Source organism: Acanthochromis polyacanthus, chromosome 11 (assembly GCF_021347895.1).
Source record: "Acanthochromis polyacanthus isolate Apoly-LR-REF ecotype Palm Island chromosome 11, KAUST_Apoly_ChrSc, whole genome shotgun sequence".
Classification (NCBI taxonomy): domain Eukaryota; kingdom Metazoa; phylum Chordata; class Actinopteri; family Pomacentridae; genus Acanthochromis; species Acanthochromis polyacanthus.
Window position 1 is genome coordinate 8,137,145 of NC_067123.1, and position 23,297 is coordinate 8,160,441.

Genomic DNA, 23,297 nt, shown 5'->3' on the forward strand with positions numbered 1-23,297 from the left:
CTGTTGTTTTTATTTCCCCTCACAAACTTACTTCATATAACGTTAATGATTTTTGAACAAACAGATGATGATGAATGAGCAGTGGGCGGTTACAACACAGGGTTGCTGGAGAACTTAGAACTTCCCACAATATTTGAGCAGATTCATTTTAAACCGTGCTGCTACAAAACAAAGCACCTCCAAAGTTGGATCTGTTGAATTACAAGTCTTATTCAATTATAAAGGTGCAGATGATGAATGAACAGTGGGCGGTTACAGCACAGGATTTCTGGAGAATTTAGAATTACCCAGAATGCTTGAGCACTGTTAATTACAAGTTCTTTAATATTCAATCTGCTGCGGATTGTTTTTTTTCCCTTTCAGAAACTTAATTTATACAAAGTTACCTATTCTGGAACAAAAACATGGTGATGATGAATGAGCAGTGGGCGGTTACAGCACAGGGTTTCTGGAGAATTCAGAATTTCCCAGTATATTTGAGCATCATCAGTGAAAATCTTGCCGCTACAAATGGCAACACCTCCACAGTCCAACAGACTGACTAATTCAACAACTCTTTAAATAATGACTTATAAAGGTGTGGGTAACAGAGAATCCCCAGACACAGTCTCTCCTCCTAACAAGTATTTGTTTTGACAACTGTTTGCTTTCCTGCAACAACTAATTGACTAACTGAGAAGGGCAAATGGCTGAAAGGTTCGCTGTGATTGTACATTTCTATTGGATATATCAGCTGGCTACAGAATGAACTGTAGCACTGTGTCAATGTAATTATTCCAGAGGTGTACTAAGCACACAGACGTAGGGATTTCTGGAGATTTCAGAAGTCTCACTGTGTTTGGGCATCGCTGATGGAAAGCATATATCTATAAATCTAAATTTCTCCAAAATTCAAATGCAATTACTTCAATTATATTCATTTTACTGATGAATTAGAAAGGTGTGGATGGCAGAGAATGCCAACTGTCTCCACATAACTATTTAATGAGGGCAGCAGTTGTTTTGCTGGTAAATGCAGTTTCAAGATTCAAGACTTTTATTTCTCCCATGCTCATACAGTTTGTGCAGTGAAGTGCAAGCTGGTGTGCTTGAGTTGTAACTATATTTGACTAGTTGTCAACTATTAGTCACAAATATATTGATAATTACATCAGTTTCAGTAAATTCCAGCCTCTAAAATTCTAATATTTTCTCATTTTTATATTCCTGTATAACAGTAAACTGAAACCAAACAAGATATTTGTCCTTTTGGGGTTTTCTCTCTTTCCATACAAATCTCCCTTTTTGTCCTGGAACTGTGGCCGCAAAAAACAAAACAAAAAAAAAAAAACAGCTGGTCGACATCATTCACCATTTTTTGACATTTAATAAACTCAACTACTAATGGATGATCACTTTGAAATTATTTGACAATGAAAAAACCATCAGTCACAACCCTATTTCAGTGGGATAATAAATTTTGTGCTACACATGGACGTCTGCAGACGACACTCATGGAATAGGAAAGATGTCGAAATAACGTCAAGCTCACATTGAAGTGGAAAGCACGAATTGGCCTTAGCATTTGTCTCTGGCATGTAAATTAGTAAGGCACCCACCACACTGACTGGAAACCTTCTCAGACAATAACATTTGAACGTCTCAGTTACAACGTGTGCTCAAAAGCATTTGGTCTCCAATCGTATACCCAAAATCAGGGCACCAAAAATGACATTATGATTCAGAGTATCAAGTAAACTTCTGTTCATGGCAAACAAGCTTCTGGCATCAAAATTGGCCAAATCTTCACCAATTGTGTTTAACAGCTATTTTGGCTGATAAAACTTTGGCTTCGCAGCAGGTTTTTTGCTACACTTTACAGCTGTCAGCAAATGAGCCGTAAAGCCAAATTCATAAACTCACACAGCACATAGAAAGACTCTAAATTCACAGACGTCTGAAGGCCAAAAATCTTTTGTCAGTCCCAAAGCTAACACTCTTTTGATTGTGTCCATGTTGTCTAGTGTGACTCTTGTCGTTCCAAGGTTAAAACTCCGCTGACTTACAAAGCTGGTGTGAAATAATGCTAGCAAGTTCATTTTTTCAATAGCTCCAGCACCAAAAGCACTGCTGAAAGGCTCAGTTTATAAGCTCACACAGCTCTGTGGAAGTGAAAAAGAAAGGCTACAGATTGTCTGGGGTTTAAAGTTGGTACGTTGCCCCTAGATTTCGAAAGTAAGACTGAATATGTGGGTAAAATATACACACCGGAGCCCATGTCGATGAAGGGGTAGTTGACCAGCACTAGTTTGTTGAAGTTGAACTTGTAGGTGAATCTCTTTCCTTTGGTCTTGTGAAGAATCCTCTTGTTGTAGTAGTATCTGAAGAGACAAGCAAAGAAAGGGTGTTATTGTAAAGCAACATGCAGTAAGTCTTTGACTGTGGTTTCATGTTGTTTTAGTCTGATATTAAAAGAGCGAAACCACTGATAAGTACGCTCATTTACGCACATTTCCCAGTCGAACCCACTGAGTTCCATAAAAACGCCAGCCTGCCAGTGATTTTTATTGAAAAGCACCATCAACAAATCAACAAAGTTCACCATTTTGTTCTGAACCTAGAAACATGAGGACAGTTGGCTCAAATGTGGACATTTAGCAATCCATTTGGCTGAGACAGTAATCAGCAGTCAATCAGTTCTGTACTTTCTTCCAGCCCTGCCAATGTGAAGCAGTAACTGTGTGAGCGGTTCTGCATAGCAGCGTTAAATGGATGGAAAGATAATTAGAGGCATTAGAGGATTTGCCCTTTGGTGCCAAATAACACATTTTAAGTGTTAACCTTTTCTGTCCGTTCCCGTACACATCAGTAATTTCATGACACATTATGTAAATTATTGTAAACAGGAATAAAAGGTGCAGATAAATGTTTTGTTCTTTTTTATGAGGATGATTGGGGACTTAAAGTTAGTAAACAGCAGCCTTTCTTCTGGCTATACTGTAAACAGTGTCAGATTTATTATTTCTGACCCCTCGCTGCTTCGGTTTGATGCTGCCTGGTGCTGAAACGCAGCAGGGAGGAAGGCTGGTCTGTCAAAGCACAAGATGAGCCCCTTGGAGACATTTTTAGTGCTTCAATTTGGAACTTTGATGCTCTGACGCCAAAAGCTCCGTTCCCAGACGTGCTTTGGCTGCACTCTTTGTTTGGTTGCTTTTTCACATCTCAGTGTTTCCCACAGGTTGAGAATTTTCATGTGGTGGTGGGTGGCGCGGCGTGACCGGTACGCTTGCCAAGACTCTTGCAGTTTAGAGAGTGTAACCCAGTTTGTTTTCTAAAACTGAAACGTACAGATGTCCCCTGAACGCCCACCAGTAGATGCTAATGGACAGATGTGCACAGGGAAGCCTCTGGTCTCCTCACGCAATTACTGCAGGGTGGCCAGATGTGTGAAATGAGTCAAATGAGGTGTTCAAATGCCAGAATTACCTGATTTGAAACCAAGAGAGTTTACCTACCTGGGTGGGCCAGACAGAGACACACCCAGAGAGACCTGCTAAATTGCAAGCACACCTGTGTGACCCATAAAAATGTATAGTTTTGCTGTTTGCACGTTGGAGGCTCTTGAAAATAATTGCATCTAACAATCAGTTCCCCAGTATGTTTTTAAAACTGACAAGGATTTTGATATCGAATGTTATTTTTTGTGCTTAATATGAACCCAGTAAACCCCAAACTGAAAGGCAGATTTGAAAAGCATGTAATTGTCAAAATTACACTATTTACCAGAGCAAAAAACTATAAAAACACAAAAAAAAAAATAAATTTTTAGGAAAATGACCAAACCTAACCTTAAACTTGGGCATCAAAGTCCGCTTTTTTAACATTTCTTATTTAAAAATTCACTGAAAATAAACAGTTATTGCTTACTTCTATATACAAAAAACAAAACAAGAAATTCAACGTTCCTCAATGCAGCGCAGGATACATTAGTTCCAGATATTCAGGGCCTATTTGGCTGAACTGTAGGCTGCATTTACAGACCAAATAGGAGGCAAATATGAAAGCACACTAAACATGTTTGTAGGAGAACATCTATAGTGCGTAGAGCCACCATTAAACAGTATTACCAGTACTAGTAACACATGTGGGTAGTTAATGAGTAATCAAAGAAATTAAACTTTCTTCTTTATGATGTCGAGCATCGTTGCTGGGTATATTGCACAGAGGACATTTTTGAGTTAATCTATTCTTCTTGTAATGTTTGTGCTGTTCCATGGAGGTGCAGGACTTTATATTGCAGGTGAAAAAATGAGCCCATAGTGAATTAAAAATGTGACGGGAGTGAAAACACGCCCAGAGACTACTTGGGGTTTAGAGGGTTAATGAATCAGTGTCTTCTAGGTGGCCGCAGTGCATTAAAGCAACCAAACAATGTAATGTTACAAAAGCCAAAAGTGAAACATCAGAAACCACAGTGTGGCTGTTGAAAGCGCTACCTGCATGGCAATTTTTACATGAGTCAGAGTGCGGCACACAATTAAACAAGCTGTTAACAATGTGAACACGAGGCTGAATTCAAACTCTGACTGTGATTACTTAAGGAAGTGAGACAGCCGCTCAGACCGAGTCTTACCCAGGCGGCTCCATTAGCATGAGTGCATTAGTCATCGTCAATACACGAGGTAATGTAGAGGAGTGAATAGCGCGCCACTGACGGCTCATCTAAAAGACAATAAAATGGCTCCCTGTGACTCACCGACCAAACCGCATTCATATTTCTTTATGTAAAAACTTCTAAATCAGTGTCTCTCATTCAGCTGTCCGCTTCATTGTGAGAAATCTAATATGTTTGGATCAAGCAGAGAGGAGCCTACTGGATGTATTTGTATATAAAGATTTATCTGAATACAAGTAAGTGAATAATAAATCTGCTGTTGTTAATAAGCTTCTCTCCAGCAGTAGCGGGGGCTGAATTTAAAAAAATCAAACAGGTGAGCATTTCAGCTTGTGTAACTGCCCTTTATCCACCCATCGATCTGTTTTTCTTTATACATCCATTCATCCAGCAAGATCAATAGTTTATTTGTGGCCAAATACATAACATACATGTGACGCAACACACATGGTTTATCATTAATAACGTGCAGGTGAAAGTGCAGTTTATGCAGAACGGCCAAGCGTAATATTCTTACAGGTTTCATAAAATCAGTCACACTTGTAGTGACAGTTACAAAAAAAAAAAACAACAACACAATGATCATATTAGTCATAACGACAAAGCTGCATCCCTGCTCCAGCGTGAACACAACATTAGTCACTGGAGTTCAGCACAATGAAAAACAAAGTAGAGCGGGAGTGTGTGAACCAGGAGCTCATCCAGCCCCTCAATGACTCAATGAGTGAAGGGCCTCTTCTGACAGAGCCGACTGCTACGCTCACCCACGCTCTCAGATGTAACGCAGGCACACACACACACACACACACACACACACACACACACACACACACACACAACAGGCGAATAAACAGCAGGCACAAAGGCTCAAACGCACAATGGAGGCAGAAAACATATGCAAGTGACGACAAACTCATTGAGCACACGCACAACGAATTAGAGCGGTAATTTGAGATATCTGACAGCACATAGTGTTGATATCCTCTCAACTAGCAGGTATCAAAGTGTTCAAGCAGCATGTAGTGATGGAAAAAACCCACTAACCATTCAGTAAATATAAGAAAACATAAGAAAATTAAAACTTAAAGCTGCATTTAGACCTTTTATTCCTCTGAGTGTTAAATTATTTAGCATTAACCTGAAAGAATTGCACGAATCTTTGAGGTAGTCTGCTATCAACACTTGCAAAAATCAAGAGTCCAGGTGCTATCACACCTTCTGAGTCACGAATGAGATTATTTTCCGGATCAGCAAGAGCAACAGGAGCATTTTTTAAACATGTGAACACACAACTGCTTTAACACTGCAACTATGCATCAAGATTAAGGGGATTATTCCTCGTCAAGGTATGCTTTGTTTGTCCATAAGCAGGATAATACAAAACCACCAGGACAAATGTTATGCTGAACAGGTGGAGCACGGGGAATTAAATCTTCATGAGGATCCAGATCACTTTCTTTAAAGTCTTAAGATCAAGGATTGGCTTTGAAAGGAGTGCGTTTACTTGTTACTTTTAGGAGCAACGGCGGCAGCAAAACAGTCTTGTACACTAGGATAACTAAACACATGTGCAACAAAAAAGTGAGACACTATGGAAAAGTGCAATATCCAGATCACAGGTGCTGCAGTGTAATGTTAAAGGTGATATTTGTCACAACATATGATTATAACTGAAGCACTGTGCTGCAACAGCCTGCAAATCACATCCTCCAGATGGAAAGAAACATGTTTGGTACAGAACACAGAAAAAATGGAATTTTTCTATGTTTTATGTGGAAAATAATTCCATAAATTGCCATTAAGGCTAACACTGTGTCTCTTATCACAGTATCTGTCACAATAATCTCATTATAATTTATTTTAAATGTTGTTTGCATGGTTCATCGATGAACTACAGTCTGTTTAATGTACTGAATTATTATATATATTAGATCTCGAACATCAATCTACAAAGCAAGATTATCACACATCGAGAAATTGTTGATGTAAAGTATGAAGTCTTGTAAAAACAATGTCTTTAAATGTGTTGTAGCCGTTAGGAGGTCTTAAGGTGTAGATAGAAAAGAGGTCAACTGATCATCAGTTTGGGTACCGTATTTTCACGACTATAAGGCTCACATAAAAGTCTTAGATTTTCTTCAAATTGTGCGGCGCGCCCTATGGTGCAGTGCGTCCTGTGTGTGTTGTTGTTGTTGTAAGGCGGACGTAGACCAGGTGGTTTTTTCCACGCATCACCATCGCTGTTGATCTGTGACTCTATGCGTGCCCATCTCACAGCCGATGTGAAAAAACAAGTGAAGCAAATGAACTCTGAGCTTGCTGTCATTCCGGGAGGCCTGACAAAGGAACTCCAACCGCTGGACATCGGTGTGAACCGGCCGTTCAAAGTAAGGCTGCGAGCGGCGTGGGAGCGATGGATGACCGATGAGTCCACAGTTTCACTAAGAGTGGAAGGCAGCGCCGGGCGAGTTACGCCACAATTTGCCAATGGATTGTAAATGCTTGGGCTAACGTGTCTGCTGGCACTGTTGTTCGAGCTTTCGCAAAAACCGGCATCATTTCCGAGGCGCCGCACGGCACGGAAAGTGACTCTGACAGTGAAGAAAGTGAACCTGGCATGTTTGATGGAGGTTTAGCGCAGCTGTTCAATTCAGAAACAGAGGATGAGGACTTCCATGGGTTTGATTGATGACGATTACCGGTAAAAAAAAATGTGAATACCAAACTCAGTTTTGCTCCCGTTCTATTTTTAAATACGGACACTTGTGTGCTTGTTTAATCCGTGTGTTTTACCATGCCCGCGACTATTGATGATTAAAAAATGTTAGTACTCTGTAATCAATACTTAAATAAAGCACAACCAAACTCAGTTTTGCTCTGGCTCTATTTTTAAATACGCACACTTGTATGCTTGTGTGTGTGTTGTTGTTGTAAGGCCGACGTAGTAGCGGACACCATGAGAACGTTAAAGGGGGAAGTGTGGACGTGGACTGTATATAAAACCCTCGCCATATAATCAGGTGCGCCTTTTGTGTGTGTTAAATACAGTAATGGCACACATAACTGAGACTGCGCCTTTTGGTACAGTGCGCCTTTTGGTCGTGAAAATACGGTAATTATCGGATCCAATATTCAGCAGTTTTTCAAGTAGTGGTGCTGTTATTAAAAAAAAAAAAACTAATTTCCATTAAATTAAATTAATTTTTAAAAAAATGTGCTATTTTGGTTCTTCACTCTGTTGGTACTATTTGCAACACTTTGACTGATCACACTTCATGACAAACAGCCAATCAACATGGAGGGACAAATGTTCAAAAAAGTTCATTTTTGGAAGTTTTGTGTAAAAAAATTCTGACACCAAGATATTCATTTTCACAGCGAATCGGTTCTCCGTGATTTATTTTATGAGTTCACTGATCAGAGTTTCCTCAAATGTCTTGTTTAGTCCTAAGATCTTCAGTTTACCGTCATAGAGGAAATAAACCAGAGAATGACTCAAATAAATTACTTGTTTTGTCTAAAAAAAAGGTCAGAAAATGGTGAAAAATGTCAATTAGTGGTAAAGATCTTTAGTTTACTGTCATAGAGGAGGAAATAAACAGAAAATATTCACATTGAAGGAGCTGAAGTCATAGAATTTAAACATTTTTCTCTTGAAAAATTACTCAAACTGATTAATCAATTTTTTGGTTCTAAAATGTCAGAAAATTTTAAAAAATGTGAATCAGAGTTTCCTCAAATGTCTTGTTTAGTCCAAAGATCTTTAGTTTACTGTCACAGAGGAAAGAAACCAGAAAATATTCATATTTAAGAAGTTAAAATTCACTGAATTTAGACTGCTTTTATTTATAAAATGACAATTAAATTCATAGTTGATGTGGCTCTAATTTAATTTAACTGCTACTATTTGCCCTAAAATGAACATATTGATGTAAATTACAAGGTGAACAGCAAGCGAGTATTCAGGTACAATCCAGTGCATTCAAAAAAATGTGGACAAATATCAAAACAACGCAGTATATACTACACACACTGTCTGAGGTGAACTGCAGGATTCGTGTGGGTGTTAACAATATCAGGGCAGTATACGCAGTAAAAGCTGGAAGGACATAATGTTCACAGACGCCTTAGATGGATGGTACTCTGAATGTCGGGGGGGGAGGCCAGGCACATACATGTGAAAGCAACACAGACACACATTCACACAGCGCTGAGTCAATATGGGACAGCCAGCCTCACATACCGGGGCCAGGCTCGCTCGCGGCCTCCAGGCTCTTTGAAGACCATTTGAACTTCCTTCAAATAAACTAGAAAAGACTGTATAGACTCTGTAGACTGAACACACACGTAGATGAGCAGCAAACAAAACAAAAAAAAAGTCCGTGCACACATGCTCCGTGTATGCATGAGCAAACACATATGTGCACCAACGCACACTCACTTCAAAAGACGGCGAGAAGCATCAATCAAAGATGAAGAGAACTTTTCTTCCAAAAGACGTCAGAATTAATTAACAGCTCGTTGTTCATATGAAAGGTTTACAAACCGCAAAGAAGACGTGCACAACAGAGTTTGGCTCCAGCTGGTCCTTGAAGTAAAACACTTAGTGAGACCATAGAGAAAGTAATTCCTCCCGTATCAAATCGACTCTTAACACACTGTTAAACCTTTGTGGGCTTAACTCTCTCTTAATTTAACACCCACACTCAATTTGAAGATCTAATTTCTGTGTCTATTTTTGTGCACCAGCAACAAGTTTGATGTGCTTCAAATAACCGAGGATCACCATGGGAGATCAAGGACTCCCGGTTTCTCCATTAGCTGCATCAATTACGACTTACAGAGGACTGCTGCAAAATAAATAATAAAAAATATCAAGGACATGTTACTATCAAGTGTTAAAAATTGTATGTTGTACAAGTGCTTCAACTTCTTCTTAAGTCACTGATGTATTGAGTTCTTAGCTCTGCAGGATCAAATGTGAAGTAGGTAAAAGAAAATGAAATAAACCGTTTTATCTCTAAACAGAGATGGAGGTTGCAGTTTCAGCTCGTTATGCAGTGTGCTGCATTGTTGTGTGTTTAACTTTGCCGTTAAGTAAACTAACAAATACCTAAAGGATGCTGCAGAAGAAATGCATCTCACACAACTCTTAACTCATTCTGTCAACATAAAAGGAATACAGAATCACAGCAAAATATCAACTAACTTCTTTGCAAAATAATGTTACTTCTGACATTAATGTCATCTGTAAAAATGTATTATCTGTAGTAAATGAGCATTTTATGTGAAACAAAAACACTTATTTTTAATGCAAATTGCGGCATTTACCTCAAATTTGTGCTTTTGATGCTGATATCATTTCATTTTCTGTGAATTCAAGTAAACATTTGCCATCATTGCCTAGAACAGACAACACTGATGCTATCCAGGATGATATTAAAGATATAATCTAGATTTATTGCAGCCAATTACATCTTGGAGCTCGGAGAAACAGCAAACCTCCTCATAATTTTCAGAAATGGCTATTTTTGTGGTTCCCCCCTCCACTCGCGGTGTGTCATGCGTATGACTGACGTGCATTCAGAACAGGGCATAGTGTGAATGTGGGCAAAAGCATGTCCTGCTCTGACTGCATGTCAATCACAGGCCTGACACACTGTTTGAGTCTTTTAAAACATTTTAAAACGAGGTGATGTTATATTACTTGTGCAATAATTGTATTTCTGGTGATTATTTGAGGAAAAGCAGGATTTAGGATCTGTGTCCATCCCCTTTAAAAAGAATGACAGTGTCTCCACCTTCCCTGACCATATGTGCTACTTTAAATAAGGACCCACAGCAAACATGAACTCAATAAAAAGTTCCATCTATTAAAACTGTACCAGACGAACCCGGTGCTTTTGATCAAGCTCCCCCAGGAACACAACATATTGGTGTTTTTAAAAAGCATCAATGAAAACAAAAACAGAAAACAGGGACATTAAGTCTAGGGTCTGCAGGTACCTCAACTGGCAGGATGAGGGTTGAAATCTTGTAAACAAATATGCATTGAGATATATTTCAATACAAGTTGCACAGAACATGCAGTGTGTCTTTAAATATGCAGTTATACGATTATGTTGGGAAAAAAAGTTGCAGCAACAAACAGGACAGATGGGCTGGAGGAGGGCTGACATATAACAAGGTGTTAAGTGTTTTTGTGTGTTTGTGGGTGCGTGTGCGTGAGTGTGTGTGTGTGGTGACGAGGGAGCGTAGCTAGTCATCACCATGGCAAACTATAACCCACACCAACCTACAACACAGGAGGCGACACTGATGACTAGATGCGCGCGTGAGATTGTGTGTTTGTGTACACGGCGATGAGAACAGACTGGCAGCTAAATAAAACTCTGCAGCATCCCACATGTGCTCTGCAGAGGGTGAAGGTGTGCGTTTCTAAATCCGCCGTCGCCCTGGAGTTTCAGCACGCAGCGCAGATGCACAATTCACAACAACACGTTCACTCTTCTTTTCTTGCACAATGCAAACGGTTGGAATTAACTCTCTGAACTCCAAGCAGTTTTTTAAGGGCATTTTCTTTGTTACTGCCACATTTTTACTCACTGTGGGCTCATTTTTTCTTTGCACTATAAAGTCTTACACAACAAACAACCACGGCTAGGAGGAGAGAGAACTAAATGATGTCTTTTCTGTACTTATGTCAAATGATTTACATTCTTGCAGCCTTTATCAACTCATAGATATTTCACCATGCTGAATGTGTCGTCCAACAACTGGCTCCTCTGTCTACTGTTAAGTCATGCTGCACATATTTTTATTAAGTATGTTTACTATTTTCTGTGCAAACACAGCCTGTAGCTCCTAAATTATTAGCACAATTGTTGGTAGTAGCAGATTAAAAAGTTGCTTCTAACTGACATTGAGAAGCACAGAGATTTATTTCTACAGAATCTGTCCAGTTTAAACGATTCATTTTTTTTGCAATTTTTTGAATGAAACATGTAGAATCAAGTGATTTTAAAGAAATATCACAAGCTTAGATTCGATTTTATTTGGTTGTTGAACTGTAGATCACATGATACGTTTATACCCCACAGGGAAGTTGAAAACTCCCTCTGTTTTTATTGTTTCTGGGTCTGATAAATGGTGTAAACTTGTTTATCTGTAAAGAAAATGTAAAGTGTTAAGCTTAAATATACCACCAATGATAAAAAAAAATCTGAAAAATAGAGTTGGCAAAATATTAAAATACAAAAAAGCCAACACTAGTCGAAAGTGTGAAGTGAAATGACTTGAAAATGAATTATGATTGAACAAAAACAGAATATGAGCATAAAGCACGGTGTCTTTCCCAGTTTACAGTTTACAGTCGCTCATGATTTTTCAGCAGAATCTAAAATCGAGAACAGGTCATGGGAAAGTACTACAGTAAAAGCTTCAGTCAATATTTTCCACCTTTTATTATTCAGCTTCCCTTTTAAAACAACTTGTTTTCAAGCACAGAATAACAGACTGCTAATCATTTAGAAGAAGAAAGTGTTCAAACTCTGCTGACAGTGTTATCAGTAACCACGTGGTCTTCTATGTCGCCATCTTACCACTAACGAACCGAATCCATTTTAAAATCAGTTCTGTTGGCCTCACTGAGTTTATCACTGTTCAGCTGGAGTTCAAAACAAACATGACTCCAGCTCCTGAAAATTAAGTTTGATGAAACTGTCTCGGCCATTGTCTGACTGCTCTACTGTGATTATCTATGGTGAACATATGACCTTAAATATTAAACTTAATACAGCAAAGTGGCACTACATTAAACTCATGTTCACTTTAAACTTATTTAAGTATTTTGTAGAAGGAAGAAAAAGCCCCAAAGACAGCGCAGTCTAAACATGTAGAAATTAGAGCTGGACAACTAATCGAATATTAATCTTAATATGATTTCCTACAATCAACTAAGCACGAATCACTGTAATATTGCCATCTAATAAATCATAGAAAAACTCCCCTGGATATCAAATTGCGTCCATCCTCAACTAACAAGGAGCCACAAGTGAGATATCAAAATGCTTTGGCCTTAGTTTTGGGAAATATGCATCCCTGCAGCACAAAAAAATTCCTGGATGTTGTGGCTGCGAATCAAAGTGAAATAGTAATACCGTACACAAAGCAAAAATCAACTCTGGAGAAGATCATGAAGAGCTCATATGGAGGTGTTTTGGATTTTGAGGAAGTGATGTTCAGCAAGGACTGCATTAGATGTGCAAAACAACACAACAAACTCATGTGTAACATCACTACTGTCACTGAATCTACATTATTTCAATCCTTAACAGTGATACTACACAGTGCAATAAAATATCACACGATGACGAAGAGAAAGCTGTAAGTAAAAAGCTTGATTTAGTGCAATTTTGATTGTAGAGGATGCGCGAGTTGTTTTTTGATGCCAAAATTTGGACATTAGCAGGAACACGGAAGCAAAAGCAGCACTATGTTTATTTAAATCTAAAAAATTGGCTTCAAAAATCAATAAACAACTGTGTTAAATAACCATAACTATCATATTAGCCATAATCGTGCCACCCTTAGGACTACGAGATGACGCACAAGCTTGATGGTTGGATGATTGATTGATAACTCTTCTGTTTAATTTGGAATGAATGTGAATATTTTGTCACTGAAATGAATTATCTGAATATTAATACATTTAAAAAAAATTGGGATTTTCATTTCAGACTTTTGTTGCGGCACAAATATGAATTCACGTTTGCACTTTCAACCGCTTTGTGTTCTGCTCATCTCAGTCGCAGAAGCTCCTGAATACGACTGCTGAGAGAAATCTGTCCCTTTCAGAAGTTGAAGGACTAACTTTGCACTTGTAGGCGTAAATTGGAGGCAGAGGTTCGGTTGATAAGATGCAGAAAATACTTTTGAGTAAAAAAAAAAAATAGTAAGATCACAATGGTAAGATCAGAGATTTCTTTGCTCGGACTGACGAGATTAAGGGGGTCACGGCGGTGGACAACATAGATTGGGAGTTGACGCAAAGCAAATAAATGATTAGCGGCATGATGAATGAGGGAAGTACACGTAGCGGCTGATAAGAGCCAATCAGGAAGCAAACATGGGTGTCTGTGTCATCATTTCCAAAAGTCACTGTTTAGAATGAGTTTTCACACTCGAGCAGGGTCAGGAGTATTTCCAGAAGTCTCAGATTTAGGCTTCCTAAAATGCAGGAGTTAGTAAAAATATAGAAAATGTAATATGTGCTTTAGCAGCTTCAGTCTCACCTGAGAGCTCGGCTGAGCTTGTCGTAGTTCATCTGGGGTTTACACTTCCTGGCACCCCACAGTCGGGCCACCTCGTCTGGGTCTTTGATGACAAACTCTCCATAGTCTCCCTGCCAGGCGATGACGTCGTGGTACTCCTCTTTCCTCAGCAGCTCCAGGATGAAGTGCCACAGCTGGATCTGCCTGGATCCAGGGCTCGACTCTGGCTTATAGGCCCATTCTGGGAAAGCAAACCCTAACATGAGCGAAACAGAAAAACGGGCATTCAGGTGGATGATCGTGTAAATGTTTTATGATTGATGTAAAAAACAAAACAGGTCAGTCAAGAAAAGCTGTAGATTTACCATCTTGTCTTGTGTTGACTCATGTGTGAAGTGCATGCGATTAAAACATTATCCCTCTGAAGCTGTTAATTGGTCGGCTTAACTGCAGCCATTTTGTTGCCGGGTCAACAACACAATAGTCTTAAACTGCTTTGGTTTACAGCTAATAACAGTCAGGATTTTAAACAGCGAGTACGGACATATTGCAGTAATTGACAAAGGAACAGTGTAAGGTTAGAGTGCAGCATTTAAGAAAGGATAAAAGACTAGAATTATTTGGTGCCACAGAACAAAGGATGAAACGTTATAAAATCTTCAACACGTTTCTGTTCATGGCTGGTGATGAGCATTTGCGGTTAAATCTGTTCCCACCGGCTGCAGTTGTATCAAAACTTCCCCGCTATCTGCATCAAAGCTGGAAAAATCAGCACTGTTGAAACAGATTAACAGGCCTTGAAATATGTGCAGCCAAAATATAAGCGATGGTTTTATAACTACTATCAGCACACACAGTCACAAAAGCACACACACCATTATACAAAGTTAAAAGTATAGGCTTTGTCTTGTAAAGCAGTGGGTGGCAGTAAAAGACTCAACACCACTTCAACAGAAGGCCAGGCTGAATAGCAAAGGCATAGTGACTGACACACACACACACACACACACACACACACACACACACACACACACACACACACACACACACACACACACACACACACACACACACACACACACACACACACACACACACACACACACACACACACACACACACACACACACACACACACACACACCTTATTAGGACCAGATGTGTTCTGGCAATCAGGCTGAGAAAGCTGAGGGTGGGAAACATATGGGCACAATATAACAATGCTGAATTTAGTGTGTGTGTATGTGTTTATGCAACTGTAAAGAAACGCACTATCCTAAATACCAAGGTTACAATCAGTTTCCCACACTCTACAAAGCCTGTCATATCTATATAGCAGTGACAGTGAACTGCTAACAATGATATGCTCAAGGTTGACAGACTAACGGTGTCCTGCAATGCGGCCTATTAACCAGCGTTCAACTGAAACCGCTGACATAATGTTAAAGTTGTTGCATCACAGTGCATGTGATCATTATCTTAAAATATCATCTGATGCACGCAACCAGCAAAACTGGCAAATGTTTATTCTTTTCCTTCTTTATTGCTCTGTCAACATTTGATAGGAAACTGCTCTGGGGCAGCTTCATAAAAAGGAGACAATAGCTGAAAAGAACAACCACAGAAAAGCACAACACCAGATGAAAACCAGATAAGACGACAAAAAAAACAGAAAAGATAGAGTTGTAAAAGTTGCAGCACAAAAAAAAAAAAAGGACACACCTGGTTCCTAAATTCCTGTGTGAAATAAACTGTATGTGGTGCCCAGATGATGATTAAATCAATTATGACTTCTCCATTTACTAAACATGTGCTTTCATTGTTTGCACAGTGTGTGGACTGGGGCTGGATTCATTGATGAATAGGATGCAAAATGGCAAAGTAAACAACTGACAGGCCTCAGTTTATTAAAAATTGTATGCTGTACCTGATGTTTAGCTTTTTTACCCTCAGTAGAAAGTGACTTTTTACAGTGTGTTTTGTCAAAAAGGTCATTTTTTGCGACTTTAAATTCATAGTGAACCAGTTAAAAGCACAACAACTGACTAATATCTTATTTATGAAGCCATGCATGGGTTGGGTTCTGGGTACATTTCAGAACTTCTCTGTCCTCAGTCCACCTTTCAGTCTCAGTGGCATCCTGTGGCGAGTTGTTTTAACATTTAATAGCTAGACTGGATATGTATCACAGACATCCGTAATTCAAGTCTTCCTAGTCAAAAAAGGACTTTTAAGGTATCCACAGTGTCGTTCCTCCTAGGATAAGTGATACCATGTTTACCATCCACGTGTTTCTCATTAAAGATATCTGCAGCTGAAGTTTAACTGGAATGTAGTTATAGTTTCAGATGTTTATTTCTCAATAGTCACAGTTGTAGTTCAAGATATCTATGATTCCCTTCGATTCAAGACACTGACCACTGCAGGCATCTCAAATGAAACTTAAACTGGTTTGAATGACACTGTAGAAATTTCAAAATGGAGTCTAAATGTAATTACAGATACCGCGAATGAGTTTTGATGAAATAATGCACATATCTGTCACTGTTGCGGCAAATGTAAACCACACATGACAAGCTGTTTTACCACCATGTCACAGCAGTCTAAAGTCAAAGTTATAGTTCATTTTGACCACAAGTCTCTAATGAATGAAGCTGTCGTCCAGCACACTCCTTCCTGTTTTACAGCATTTGTTGGCGATCTTATCCGCCACGGCAGCTGCGATTACTTCCGCTAACACTAGTAAAATATTGTGCTGGACTGATTTTCCAATTTCAGACTAGTGATATTGACATTTGAGATCTCATCAACATTTGTTTGGACAAGTCAAAATTGAATTACAGACTAACTAGCCACAGTTTAACAACAGCTAGCACAAAATTATGTTGTTGATATCTGTAATTTTAATAGTCAAACTCAGGTATTAAATGTTAAACAGCTATAGATCCCAAAAACAACAGCTTAAATCTGGAAGAAGACTGAGGTTAGTATGTAAAGGAGATTATGTTTCCAATAGAAATGTTCCATTTTAAAGAAAGCATTATAGTTTTAATATTTTGTTTAATCACTTTAGAATTAGCCCTTTCACGTTTTTAATCCTGTTTTCTTTTATTGCTGCCCGTTTTATAACATGCACACATCTTTGGTCACCTCAGCTGTTTTAAAACATGCTTATTAAACATACTTGATGTGAATCTTTTTGTGAAGCTGACTGGATATCAAACTCCAGCACCCCTGTCTACATGGGTGGTGATTTCTTAAAAAAAAAAAAAAAAGGAGCACTGTTTGAACTTGCCTGAACTCACAAATAATTGACTTTGTTGATAATTATTACAATGCACTGATGGAGTCATACTGTAGCCACGAGGGTGCACGTGTCTTCAATCTGCTCTGAAACTAACATGTATTTTCCCGTATCCAGATACAGATCAGATTTTATTAGCAGGTGTAAATGGAGTCAAAGTGAGTCATGGAAAAACTAACCAAGTTGGACACAGTGAAACCAAAGTCCACTATCAGGTGTGCAAAGAGCAGCTAAGTGTCTGCAAACGCACAGTTGGGGAAGTCGTGGCAGAAGCATCGGCCGTAGTAGTGACGCATAAATGGCTGAAAGTGGCAAAGTCGGATAACAACAAGCGACGATTCATAAACTAAGACCGACCACAACACGACTCAAGACACCAAAACACACTTGCAAATGCAGCAGCTGGTGTTGACAATATACAGTGTTGCCACATTACAGCAAAAGGTCAAGTACGACTCAACCGTGGAAGCAGATTTTTCAGCGCATGAAGAACTGCTCATATTGTCAGAGGAGTTTAAACTTAGCAAACAACCCAACTCTGACTATTGCACCGGCATCCTGCCTTTGACATTGCTATGAGCTCCCTTGTAATCACTGTCTGGCTCAATAATCGAGACACACACCAGTTGGGAAACTGTAATCTGCTTTTCCCCTTTAGGACAGATTCAAGAGCTTCAAGCTGCAATGTTTTGCTATCCAATAAGACGCTGGATTTTGCAAGAACTCTGGTGAGCCAGAGCTGCATTGTTTTACTCCCTAAACTAAATGAAACATACTGATTTTATCATTTGATATTTTTTAAATGTTGCTCAATCCAAAACAGTTCTGCAAAGCTAAATCTGTGTTTTAGATGTAGTTTAATGCTTTTTGAACTGCATTTATACACAACATTTATATTGTTTGTGTTTTGGAAGTGTGGCGAGTGTTCAGATGCATAACATAACACATTACATAACACATCTTCATCCACATTTTGGAGCACGGAAATAACAAAATGAGAAAACACCAACTTTAGAATGTATTTGACTAGTTCAAAAACAGAAAATGTGTTTCATTGGGAGATGGAAACACCTTCTGCAAATAAGTTCTGACACAGCAAACATTTAACTAACACGACTGATTAGCTATTTCCGCTTCTCTTATCTTTGTCTCTGAACAGCATGAAACACGTCGGACACTAGCTCATATCAAAGAATAATTACAACTCAGTTGACTGAATTTTTCTCTCACGCATGGCCGAAGTCTTCCATTTTTAGCGGATTATGCAAATTTTCAAATCAAAGTTGCCCTTTGAAACACTGCAACTGGCAAATCACATCGGCTGTGCTATAGGATGTATGCTATGCAGTACATCTGACTCAGGATGTAAACTTTAAAGTCAGAAATTCATGCCATCCTCCTTGTATGACAGTCATGCTTTTGAACTCGTGGTAATGTTCCATCACATGCTTTAAATCAATCACACAGTAAATACTGAACTGAAGCAGGACTTAAGTTCACTGAATTGTAGCACAAATCAAATCTTCCTCCTATCTATAATAAAAATTTGCAACTTCATATTTGTCCCGGATTATTGGAAACAGGCTGGCTTGTGTATTAGAAATCAGAGCTAAAAGTGACTGTAGTCTCTCTTTGTTTTTCCTGTAATCATGGGGCTTTCTCAAAACGGGAAAAAAAATACATCTCACTCATGACAATGTTCATTTAAATAGAAGGAAGCGTGACTTTCACTCTCTAAATCTGCAAATATAGTGGCTCTTAACTTGCACAAAGTAGCACTTCGTTTTTATGAAGGTGGCAGCTAACACAATCAAAAAATGTTACGCAACTTACGGAAAAGAAAAAAAATATCCTGAAAAACAGACCCGCTCCTGATGACTAATAAACCACATGCTGCTATCTGATCTCCTATGGTGCTTGGAGAGAGAGCCAAAAGACAGACAAGCTGGCTGTGATAGTTGCTAATAGCCATTTGAAGGCAGATTACTAATGGGGTACGAGCATATGATTCATACACCACACAATAAGGCTCTTGTTGCTGGGTACAGGTTATGCGTTGTGACACAGACACAACACGCTGCTGCATAATGGGGTACCACTGGAGAAAAATCCACATGTGCACATGCAGTACACTTCCTTAAACACACATGCACAGACACGCGCTGACGCATACGACGCACAGCAGGAGCGGATTAAATCAAAGTGGGCGAGCTAATATCTCTCACACGCACAAAGTACACAAATACACAGCACAGGTTAGTGGGGAGAGGTAAGTGGGTTCATGCGTGGGTGCACAGAGCACACAGACAAAGAACACAGGAATAGCAACCATGCCCACTGCATGTGTGTGTGTGGCTGTGTGCGTTGCAGATGTCCCTGCTGACTCATAGCTAGTTCGTTTGTCGTTCAGCTTTCACAGATTCCGCCTTTCTCCCCCTCAACACCACTGCCATCTCTTTCTTTCTTTCTTTCCTTTTTCTCTTTCATACTGTCCCTCCCTCACTCAGCCTCTCCTAAGACACACAGTCTCCTAGCAACAAAAGCTTTTAGCTCTAAAAATAAATGGCCGAGTCACGACAAACAAGACAAAATATGATTCAATTACACAAAACTTGCCAAAAGAGTTTAGAGTTTGGGCGCCTCATCCAGAGAGCGACAGTGCGAGGGTGTGATCTGTCTCAGGCTGCCTGGCCGGCCGGCAGAGACCTCCTCGCTGCAGCCTGTCCTCAAAGCACCGCAGACGCTCACTTCCACCATCACACAGATTAGTTTGGGCTTCAAGTACTGAGGACCAACTTGGGAACCGTTCAGTCACACTCAGGGTCTTTCTTTTGACCAAAGTGAGCTGATTTTAAGTACAAGAACTTGTAGGTTATTTTATAGCAGCCTACACCTTTGGCTGCGTTCACAATTGCATACTTTTTTCTTCTTGTTGTAAGTACGTGTGCATACATTTGGGCCATACTACTTCATCATAATAATGCATCTATGACACGTCTTCAAGAACCAAACAGCAGCTGGTTTCTAACTGGAGCTCCAAGGATCAGCATCACATAACTGGCTGAGAGTCTACACAGATACTGTACCAAAAACTTTGACCATTGCAGTCTGAAGTGTGAAATGAGCCCTCATCTGTTTATGTGCTCCTGGTGCTCAAGCTTGATAATACTCGACCTGACACCGCGATGTATGTGCCGTACCTGCGTAGAAAACTGTAGGTCAGAACGGCCAGAAAACTACTGCAAGATCCAACCAGATGCAGCAGGACATCCAGGTAATCTGTGCATACATTGGACAAACTATGCATTGGTGCATACTAAATGTTTTGGGGGTTTACAACAAAATACTGAAGTTTAGATAATGGAACGCAGACTTTGCGCATGTCCAAATTGCAAGAACTATTCCCTTAGAACCTTTAGAAGGCCATTTTTGGGAAGAAAAATCATACCCACTTTAAGGTAGGTATTATTGAGCAGCCCTGGAAAAACAGCTTTGTAGGTGTCAACGCTGATAAGCTAAATTTGAAGAGGACGAACACCATTTTTTCAGTTCCTCCAACATCGCCATCAACAATGTAAAATTCTCCATATATGTCAATATAACAACCTTTCCATTATTCCATTGAGGCAATGTCACGGTCGAAGCTATTGGATCCAACCTTGAAAATGAAAGAAAGGCTGACAGAGACAATTATGAGCTTGTTCTTGCAGTGAAAAAGCTACCTCATGACAGCAAGAGAGTCAGATCCAGACAGATAGACAGCACAGCTGACAGTGCAGGATTGTGACAGATGCACAACTGAGGGTCCAGTTGGAGGTGCATCTGTTACAGCTGGTGGTTAATGTAATATGAGTGAAAACAGAAATTAGGGCTGAGACACACACAGAGAGACACAATCTATCATTACAAGAAGACACCTACAATGTTTGGCGAGGACATCAATCTAGCTCAGGCTAAATTTTTGACATTTCACATTTGGTTAAAATACAAGCAGAAGGTACACTATAATGAAGATTAGCCCATTTTTGACATGAAATCTCTAAATTTCCAGTCTATCTAGCTACTAACTTCCTTATTCCTTTCAGAAAATGCTCCAGGTGAATGCATTTAAACTTCACAGGGCTGTCATCAACACAGTAATATGTAACAGAGGAAGGTCTACATAATGTGTGAGGTAAGAAATTGATGACTGATAAGGGGGAGCAGTTTTTCAATACAGTGTTGGACCAATTTCCATTCATTCTCTAAAATGTAACGCAGCTTGCTGTAAATGTGGCTTGGAATTGCAAAATGTGCAGCTTCAAAATGAAGTGTGAGCTTAAGGTGCAGAATTAATTGGTGCAGAGCCCAGTGCAGAGCCCAGTGCAGAGCCCAGTGCAGAGCCCAGTGCAGAGCCCAGTGCAGAGCCCAGTGCAGAGCCAGCGTTGCGATTGCATATTCATTTTTTATTTAGATTTGAAACCAGACAAGATAAATCGATCATTCTTTTTGCCTAATGCAAATCAACAAAAAAAATCCTAACCAATTCAATATTTGTTGATTTTATTACTAGACTGAATCTCCAAAAGCAACTTAAATTATTGAACAAATGAATACGAGTAAAAAGTTTTTTTGCATCTGAATATTAAAGAAGAAAATGGAAACGCTCCGATTTCCACCACTAATTTATGGTCTCTTGTATTAAGTGCGCATGTGAAAACAGATGTAAAATTGTACTCTCTTGTGTGCTTTTACTGGCAGTCTTAACTTTTAATTCATACAGACTCCAAACAAAGTGTTACTGTATTGTAAATAGGCAATCTTCCAGAGAACCTTTTAAAAAAATTATTTGAACCCTTTTTAAACATAATGGCAACACGACAAAGTGGCAGAGCTGTGAGAAATTACTGTGAATGTCACTTGAATGAGCGCTCATCAGCAACGAGTCAAGTGTTAATGCTGATCAATGCGCGGCTACATTGCACTGCTTGTTTTACAGCTACTCCAAATTAGTCTATGGCTGACGGTACAAGAGGTCTGGACTCAGAGCTGCAAGCCAGTGAAAGCTAGACGAGACAAAGACATAAGCCTTTGTACTATCTGGCAAACTCTGCTGCAGACAGGAAGAATTTCTGATTGTCAGGCGGAGGTGAAGCGCACCATTTCAGGCCTCACTGGTTTCTATATATAGCCAAGAACAGGGCAGAAAAACTCATTTACTATTAGCCTGCAGTCCCAAGACACCTGCGTTCTCCTTTCCAAGAGAAACACACAATCCGCGCAGCAGCAATCAGTGGGTGAGCGAGTTTAACACGCAGAGCTGCTTTTCTTAGGGACTCTGACGTCACCGCAGTTGGAATCGTGCTCATAATAACCGATAGTGATCATTGGGGTATTGTCCAAAAGGCCCGCCAGTCGCTGAGTGCAAACACAAATGGCCTCCTCCACTTCGCCTCTCTCTCTTCCCGGCAAGTTTCTTTAACATGTCGCTCCGTTTATCCATCTATCCCCCCGTTTATTTTTCCCTCCCTTCCTCCTATTCTTTGTTGGGTCTATATTTAGCCGCTGGAAAGGTCGGTGTGTGTCTGTCTGCAGTGTAATGATTCAGGGGCATGGAGAGCAACGCATGGAGGTAACAGGCCGGGCTAAATGACCAGCGGCTGGCCGACTGGCTGCTGAAATCTGGACGGTGTTTTATCAGGGACGGGATCAGGACAACACAGAAAGGCAGGAAATAAATGGGTACAGAGCAGGAAACGGGGAATCTCCGCTGGGCGTAAACGGTGCTGGCATAAGCAGAAAGTCATATTTTGGAGGAAAACACAAATAAACAAAAGAAAAAAGGTTCCAGTCTCACCTCAACATTTAACTGGAAAATGTCAGGAATTTGGATTTAAAGGTTTTAACAAAGGCTGGGTGCGAAAGCTGAAAAATTTATCATGATGAAATGTTTAATCTAAGATAGATACATTAAAGTTTAATGTCACTGCAATGAAACAATGAAATGGAGTCTTTTAATTTATCCCATCTTGCTAGGAAGCTGGAAAAAGCTATGACAGGGAGGGGTGGCATTGTTCAAGGTGGCTGC

At 39.7% G+C, this 23,297-nt stretch overlaps 1 protein-coding gene across 2 annotated transcripts in view; it reads right to left on the bottom strand.

Moving 5' to 3' along the window:
- Window positions 1-23,297, bottom strand: part of erf (Ets2 repressor factor) — a 54,451-nt gene that overhangs the window by 10,911 nt on the left and 20,243 nt on the right. Inside the window, exons 2-3 of one of the 2 annotated variants that reach the window (XM_051956141.1) lie at window positions 13,948-14,167; window positions 2,248-2,360 (exon numbers count right to left, since the gene is read on the bottom strand). In XM_051956141.1, the coding sequence (XP_051812101.1) occupies window positions 2,248-2,360; window positions 13,948-14,167 (333 nt within the window). Of the gene's footprint in view, window positions 1-2,247; window positions 2,361-13,947; window positions 14,183-23,297 lie in introns of both variants that reach the window. The other variant, XM_022197775.2, reaches the window with a different exon arrangement.